At 47.0% G+C, this 8,205-nt stretch overlaps 1 protein-coding gene across 1 annotated transcript; it reads right to left on the bottom strand.

Moving 5' to 3' along the window:
* On the bottom strand, positions 1-2,835 carry LOC136552207 (proteasome subunit alpha type-7-B-like). The gene is made up of 3 exons (XM_066543744.1): positions 2,562-2,835; positions 2,051-2,465; positions 1-380 (listed from the first exon to the last, which is right to left on the bottom strand). Exons 1-3 carry the CDS (start codon positions 2,732-2,734, stop codon positions 219-221), a joined length of 750 nt encoding a protein of 249 aa, XP_066399841.1. The 5' UTR covers positions 2,735-2,835; the 3' UTR covers positions 1-218.
* Between the last annotated feature and the right edge of the window lie 5,370 nt (positions 2,836-8,205).

Genomic DNA, 8,205 nt, shown 5'->3' with positions numbered 1-8,205 from the left:
TCAGGTTAAAAAAAGTTTGAACTGTTACTGTCTAGATGACACAGTAGACGAAATTGAAAACTTCCAAAGAAGGCATGTAGATGAGTACATTGTACGTCATTTTGAGCCACAGGCATATAAGCAAAGTTTCACCTTAAGATCTAGCATCCTTCTATGGAACATAAGAACGCACACAAAAGTGTTGACGGGAGGCATAGTACAACTGCACAAGATAGGAATTAGGTGTCCTTCGGGGCACCCTTCTTTGCAGCCTCAGCTGCAGCCTTCTCTGCATCAATCTCGGCAACATATTCATCAATCTCAGCCTCCTCGAGTTCCCGGAGACCATCCTTCTTTGTCATCACTGCAACCTCGATGTTCTTCCCACCACTTTCAACAACCTAAAAGGATTGTCATTCTGTCAATATCACGGAACTAAAGAAACAAGTTGTAGCATAATGACAAGAGAATATTAACAAATTTTGAAGAAAGATCAACAAGCTCCCCTGTGAGGTTCCTCACTGCAAAGGAATACTTGTATGCAAAAAATTGAAGCAGAAAGTAAATACCATCCCACTAAAGAGTAGGGATTTGAAAATGTTCTAATCATAGAATACTAAAATCAGTCATTGTGAACTAAGAATAATTTCTTGGCCTGGTGAAGGCACTAACATTATTATTACACAGTTCAACCCGCAACTTCATATGCATAAGAGCACTTGACGGAGTATGTTTATCAAGCTTCATTTGTATAAGCTGAGGAAGCACATCAATGCTCCCCCAGTCCTAGCACACTGAAAACCTTTTTAAACCAACCTATTGACAGCCTTCTCGAGATTTCAGGTCCCCCACTCCACCCTACCATGTTGAATGGTGTAAAATTATAAATCGTAGTTTGGTATTTTGAATAGGTCCTGAATGAGGTTTCCATTTACCATGCAGGGAGTGGACTAATTTAGTAACAATCCATCCTTTGCCTAAACAAGGGGAATTTCCTAACTTTTTCAATAAAATCTAGAATGGTGTAGTCCTAATTAGGTTTACTTTTAACTGTCAAAAGACTGAAGTAGATTGAGAAAAAGTCTTTCACCAGAGAGGGAGCTGAATTTGCTGATAGGGGCAAGATAGATATCAGGGGGAGCTGAATTGCTCCCAGGGGCCAGGTAGATATCAGGGAGAGGCTAAAATCACCTTAGCACACACCCAATGCTAATTATAATAATCGAACACCGTGCTATCTAATTTGCAAATGATGGTGAGTAGGACAAACACAAGCTGACACAGAGAATCCATAACTCCGCAGTTGCCAGTGAACATTTATCAAACATCTTGGACAGATATAAAATATCCTATGCACATCAGCACAGATGAAAAGTCTGGTGCAACATTATTCAGTTCTCCCATGTCTTTAACTTAGTTTTTCAAAGGAGGTACTAATGGATATGATTCCAGTTTTGCGTTAAGTTTGCTTTTTTATTCAGTTCTCCCATGTTTTTACCTAGTTTTTCAAAGGAGGTACTAATGGATCTGATTCCAGTTTTGTGTTAAGTTTGCAGGACAGACTACTCCATTTTTTTTAAAAGGAAACCTGGCATTACTAAGGCTAATATGTTATTGGTCATGTATAAAATACCTGAAGCAGAGTCAATGCCTAGAATGACAAATCCAGAGATACCTCAAGCAACCCATGCTCAATAAACAACTCATGTCAGGAATAGGTTTATCATTTGATAAACTATTGCTCCAAGAGCTTGCTATGATTGCCAGCACCAAACATAATTAAAGTGGAAACTACATGACCTGATAGGCGGTGGACAAAGATGGATATCCAGGTAATAGCTGCCATAAAAACTTGTTTGGTTTACTCTAGGCTTAGGTAGAAAAGTAACACATTTGGTTATCCCTGATCATGTTAATCGTGCTCTACAACTGTTATATTGTGTTCCTTAAACAGAAAGAATAGAAACATTTGAAGCTGAATCAAAACATCGGCAAAACCTAGACATCATTAGGTTTATAGCCTGTTGCGTAAATTGCAGGAAATTTAAAACTGATTCTATTTATGATATACCTCTAGAAGTGCACGGATAGCAAGCTTGATGGTCTCCTTGCCGGAGGTCTCCTTGTAGTTCTTCTCCAGGAACTCACGCATAGAGTTGGAGTTCCTTCCCGTGGCGTTGGCCTTCCAAGCAGAGAAGGTACCGGATGGATCGGTCTGGTACAGCGCTGGCTTGTCCGTGTAGGGGTCGAAGCCGACAATGAGGGTGGAGAGGCCGAAGGGGCGGACTCCACCACTCTGTGTATACTTCTGCTGCAGCCCAGCGATGTAGCGGGTGATGTACTCGACGGTGACGGGGTCCTCGACGGTGAGTCGGTGGCTCTGGCACTCGACCCGCGCGCGGTTGATGAGCACGCGCGCGTCCGCCTTCAGCCCAGCGCATGCCAGCGCGATGTGGGTGTCCAGGCACGCGATCTTGCGCACGGACCTGGGGAGACAGAAATTCGGGTCAGATATATTAGTTCGAGGCGGGGATCGCGAGATCTGGTCGGAGGATCGAAGGGAGGAAAGGAGGGTTTGCTACCTGGAGTCCTGGAGCTTGGGGGTGGACTTCTTCTCGACGCCGAGGACGACGGTGTCCGTGCCGCGGACGCCGACGGCGGCGTTTCCCTTGCGGACGGCCTCGAGGGCGTACTCGACCTGGAAGAGGTGGCCGTCGGGGGAGAAGACGGTGATCGCGCGGTCGTAGCGGGCCATCGTGCTGGCGTCGCCGGCGGTTAGGGTTTGAGCTTGCTTCCCGGCCGGCGGTGGTGGTCGTGCCTTTGCTGGATTGCTGAATTTATCTGGGCCCTTTCTTGTTCAGGGGGAAAGGGGTGCAGTCTGTTTCTACTTGGGCTTCGTGTTTCTTTCGGGTTTGTGTCCGTCTTGCCTGCGGTATGGTGGGCTGGGCTGGTAAGCGGCTGTGAAAGCCCGTGCTTTATCCGGGCAGAACTGCGGGCAAAAATATCGGTGGGCGCAACTCGCTTTTTGTTGGGCCGTAGTGGCGTGGGATGGTGTTGGGCCGTTGGGGCCTTTATTAGAGATTAGGGTAGGGCAAAGGATATTTGGGCTGGTGGGCTGTATTGGACCTAGAGCAAATGGACTGTAAATGGGGAAACGGGGAAACGGAGACGAAACATTCATGTTTTCTTCCCTATGGAACAAAAACTTTCCATCCCCCGTAGGCCATAGGAAATCAAAGATCGGATTGCTTCCTATCCCTAAGCATGGTGTCGTGACCTAGTAGATACACACCAGTTTCGCAAAATAGAATGAACTTATCCTCTGTGAGCTAGCTCAACCGAACATGGCGATGAGCTTGATGTGTCAATTAACAGATTGACAAGTCACATACACTTAGAAACACATGTAACCAATTAGATCGAGTAGAAAACATGGATCAAAGTAAGAACTAACGAGAGAGCAAAGCAAAGTGGAGATACAAATATTTGTCTATCCAGAATTCTAGTTCACCATAGTTTCCTACGTCTTCATTGATATTTTTCCAAACAAGATGGATATCTTTTAACCGGTTTTCTCACTTCACTAGTTTGATATTTTCCCCTACGAAGGCAAGATTAAAGCCTTGGCAAACTTCATATGTCACATTAGATGGATGCCCTACCGAGCGATATCTAACCGTCAGGGAGACTTCACCTTAAGATGCTTCATTATTTGCATGAGGCACCCACATGCTTCATCCTTAGCGCATATCATATCTCGTTGTGGATGCATGTGCCTTTGCGTGTCCACACTGGCTACCTTCATAGCCTCTACGGTGTCACACTTATTCAGGCGCTTTGCCGAGAGCCTAATGCACTCGGCAAAGGCTACTTTGCTCTCGGCAAAGGCTACTTTGCCCTTGGCAAAGCCTTTGTCGAGGACAGCACTCGGCAAAGAGCCTCCGGTAAAAAATCCGTCGGCAAAGAATTCTTTGCCGAGCGTCTTTTATCGGGCACTCGGCAAAGTCTTTGCCGAGTGCAATCTCGGCACTCGGCAAAGAAAAGTGACCGTCACGGCACCGGTTGCGTTAGCACATGCTTTGCCGAGTGCCATGTCAGAGACGCTCGGCAAAGATTTTTTATTTATTTTTTCAAAATTTCTTTGCCGAGTGCCCTACCGGGGAGGCACTCGGCAAAGATTTTTTTTTAATAATTTCTTTGCCGAGTGCCCTGCCAGGTCGGCGCTCGGCAAATATTTTTTTTCGTAATTTCTTTGCCGAGTGCCCTGGCCCTGGCACTCGACAAAGCTGGGAATTCTGAGCTTTACCGAGTGCCAGGGTCAGGGCACTCGGCAAAGAGGCTAATTTTTTTATTCTATATTCACAAACACAACATATAAGAGATATATATAACATCTGTGACATCACAAACACAATATAGCACATATATATCACATCCATCTCATCACAAAGGTAATACCACATATATATCACATGTCGATCACACAATATCTCACATACACGACATCACAAGCATAATAGGTCCAATATCCATCGAAACGAGTCGATAGTTGATCACAGTGCATCACATGTCCATCAAGCGGTGAAAAAGAGATACAAACTACCGGTGGGGAGGAAACTGAGTGCTTGGTGAAGGAAAAGTGTCGTCGCCTGCTTGCGCCTGAGATGGGTTATTCGAACCCGCCGACGGAGGCTGCATAAAGGACAAGAGATTGCATCTGTTAGAGTGGTCATCTAATGAAAGCACTAGTCGAAGCAATTTGGTTTCATACTCACAGGACTAGCTATAACTGGCGGCGACGGTGGAGCGAACTGCGGCACAGCTACACCGTGCATTTGCCCAAAGTTCTTCAGGAACGTCGTAATCTCCGCCAGCTGCTTGGCCTGCCTTTCCCGCTCGGCCCGCTCGGCCTGCCTTTCCTGCTCGGCCTGCTCGGTCCTCGCCGCCAGGTCCCGCAGCTCCTGAGCCATCCTCTCGTTATCGGCCTGCAACATTTCAATCGAATGTTTCAGTAATGCAAAGGTAACTAAGTTATTTAAAGATCAATGTACGAAGAGTTAAACGGGACTAACCTGGAGTGCGTCGACCCGCTGCTGTGAAGGGGATGGCCGTTGGCGTATGGCCGGGCCTCCGCTCGGGGTCTATGCTCGGATCTAAGCCTGGGCGTTCGGGTTACCCGATTTTTTCGGATCGGGTAATTCGGGTAATTCAAAATTCAGGTAATAAAAATTGCTACCCGATATTACCTTCGAGAAAACACTACCCGCAAATTCGGGTACCCGATAATTCGGGTTCGGGTTCGGGTATTACCCGATATACCCAAATTTACAGAAAACAACAAACTACACTAAATTTCAGTAGCGATCTATACATAATTTCATCAGCAATTTGTATAGAATTTCAATAGCAATTTGTAGAGAATAATATATTACAGTCACTCATTCAAATAGAGAAAATTATATTCTAATAAAGTGATAAGTTAAATAGTTCAGCTAACAACACATGATGAATACAAAGACAAAACAAATCTTTGGGTAGTTCGGGTAGTTTGGGTACCGGGGGATATTATCCGAATTACCCAAACTAATTTCGGGTAATCAAAATCGCTATCCGAATTTGGGATCGGGTACCTCGGGTTCGGGTAATTCGGGTCCGGGTCCGGGTAATTCGGGTACGGGTAATGGGTATCGGGTATTTTGCCCAGGCTTACTCGGATCTGAGAGAGGGAGGAAATCTCGCTAGGCTCGAGGGTGCCATCGCCTATCCAATACCGCCCATGCTTCTTGCCTTGTCCGAGCCTCATGACCATCGTCCCATCGATGTCGTCGGTGCTCGGATCCCAGTCTGGCCCATGGACCGACCTTGCCTCTGACGCGTACGAACTGATGCGGGTGTGATCACATGTGGAGATGTCTGGCTTTTAGGCATCCGACGTCACAACTTGCTTTAAACTTTCTCAATTTTTTACCACGGCCTCCACATGCGATAACAAGACACCTCGATAAGTTTCGTGATTTTCGGACTTCGTTTGAATTTTATATAATTTAAATACACTTTTCTCGCAAGTACATCATCATGTTACGACAACAAGATGCTCGTAATTTCATGCGAGTTCCTGGATACGGCCTCAACATACGCCAAACATCATGAATACTATTTTTTGAATGACCAAATTCCATTATTTCATGTACATGCAGTTCAAATTTGAAATAGTCGAAAAAATTCAACGAAACAAAAATAATTAAGGAAATATAGTAAAAAAACTCAAAATTGTCCCAAATCTTGAAATAGAGTTTTAATTACTATAGCAAGGCCCCAGGAAAAAAATGGGGCGAAAAAAACAAAAAAAATTTAATTTGCTGAGTGCCAACCTTGGCACTCGGCAAAGAAGCCTTTGTCGAGTGCCAGGTCACAGGGCACTCGGCAAAGATTTTTTTTTTAAAAAAATAAAAAACCCTTTGCCGAGAGCCTAACGTCGGGGCACTCGACAAAGGCTGACAGCAGGTGGCTGTGGGGGTATGGCCCCCAAGACATGGGCTGCGCCCCAAGGGGTGGCCCGGCCCATAAGGTTAAGGCGTGCATGACGCTGCTCGACGTGCACCGCAAGACATTGTATAGTACCAAATAGGCTACTTTACTTGTAACCCTACCTCCTCCAGAGTATATAAAGAGAGGTAGGGGTACCCTAGTGGATAGGATCTATCAGATCGGATCTACATACAGATCAATACAATACACCAAAGACACAGGACGTAGGGTATTACGTCGATCAGACGGCCCAAACCTGTCTAAATCGCTGTCTCTGCGCCTTGTGTCACCATCCGGTTCCTGATTACGCGCACCCCCACCGACAAATCTACCATCATGGGATACCCCTCGGTGGACCATCGAGTATATTCTATCGACAGTTGGCGCGCTAGGTAGGGGTATGCGCTTGATCCATGATGAGCCAGATGGACCTCAAATCAATAGCACGTTCTCGTCATCAATCTCGTCGAGATCCATGCTGGTCCACGACGACGATTCATCGCTTCTACACCAGCCCCTGCGACAGCAGATCCGATCTCAGAACCACCTCCGAGATCATCTTCACCAACAACTCACTGCCCGCCAGGTGTTTGCCGTCAACACCAACCAGATAACACCATATGTCGCCGACCAGACGCTCCATCTAGAGCTAAGTCATGCTTTAATATTCTTCTAAATATTCTTCGATCTTCGTATATCGCCATAATGTTTCTCCGAACTGTTTTCTTCATATTTGCTCTCCAAATGATTTTTCGAACCCCCGAACAGTTCTATTGATGCTCGGACGCCTCCAGAGATGGCCCTGTCTTTGGCTCCTCCCTACACGTGCTATAGGCTCCACGCTCTGCGTTATGGGTGGTCGGCAGCGGCTCCTTGGTCACGCCTGTTCCTCCTACACGTGCACGAGCTCCGCACTCCGCATTGTGGTTAACGGGCTAGCTAGGGATGGAGACTCAACTACACACTAACTGTTCGGGCGGTTTATATTAAATATAAATACATCTTCACATCAACTGATCGCCAAACTGCATACGTCATTTTATCACCATTGCTGATTTTTCTCTAGATTTCATTTATTTTTACATCATGTACTACCCATTCTACATGTTTGTATTGCAGGATCATCGCCCACCTAGTGCTCGAACTTTTCCACCGATCAACTGGTCAGACTACTTAGTTCATGGACTCCATCGCCGACCCGTTGATCGAACTGATCGCCAGCTACGCCGGTTACTCCTCAGCGCACGGATATTTCGTGCTCGATGACTAAGTGGGCACACTTCACTGCACGGACGTCGTTAGCTACGTCGGTGCTCGAACCTCGCCACCTACGCTGAGGACTCCTCGGTGCTCGGACATCGCCGCCTACGCCGGGGACTCCTAGGTGCTCGGTCATCGCTAGCGATGCCGGGGACTCCTCGCTCCTTAGTGCTAGGTCATCGCCAACGACGCTGGGGACTCCATGCTCCTCGATGCTCGGACATCGCCAGCGACGCCGGGGACTCCTCGCTCCTTGGTGCTCTGTCATCGCCAACGACACCGGGGACTCCTCGCTCCACGGTGCTCGGTCATCGTCAGCGACGTCGGGGACTCCTCGCTCCTCGGTGCTCGGACATCGCCAGCAACACCGGGGACTCCTCGCTCCTCGGTGCTCGGTCATCGCCAGCGACGCCAGGGACTCCACACTCCTTGGTGCTC

This window comes from Miscanthus floridulus, chromosome 4, assembly GCF_019320115.1.
Source record: "Miscanthus floridulus cultivar M001 chromosome 4, ASM1932011v1, whole genome shotgun sequence".
In the NCBI taxonomy this organism is placed as follows: domain Eukaryota; kingdom Viridiplantae; phylum Streptophyta; class Magnoliopsida; order Poales; family Poaceae; genus Miscanthus; species Miscanthus floridulus.
Note: the sequence above shows the minus strand (reverse complement) of the source record. Positions and strands in the feature narration are given on the sequence as shown.

Bases quoted from the DNA above. Each gene is read 5' to 3' on its own strand.
- LOC136552207 (XM_066543744.1), bottom strand. From the start codon at position 2,734: ATGGCCCGCTACGACCGCGCGATCACCGTCTTCTCCCCCGACGGCCAC. The intron at 2,466-2,561 runs GTAGCAAACCCT...CTGTCTCCCCAG, and splicing joins CCCAAGCTCCAGGACTCCAG to GTCCGTGCGCAAGATCGCGT. The intron at 381-2,050 runs GTATATCATAAA...CAATCCTTTTAG, and splicing joins CTATCCGTGCACTTCTAGAG to GTTGTTGAAAGTGGTGGGAA.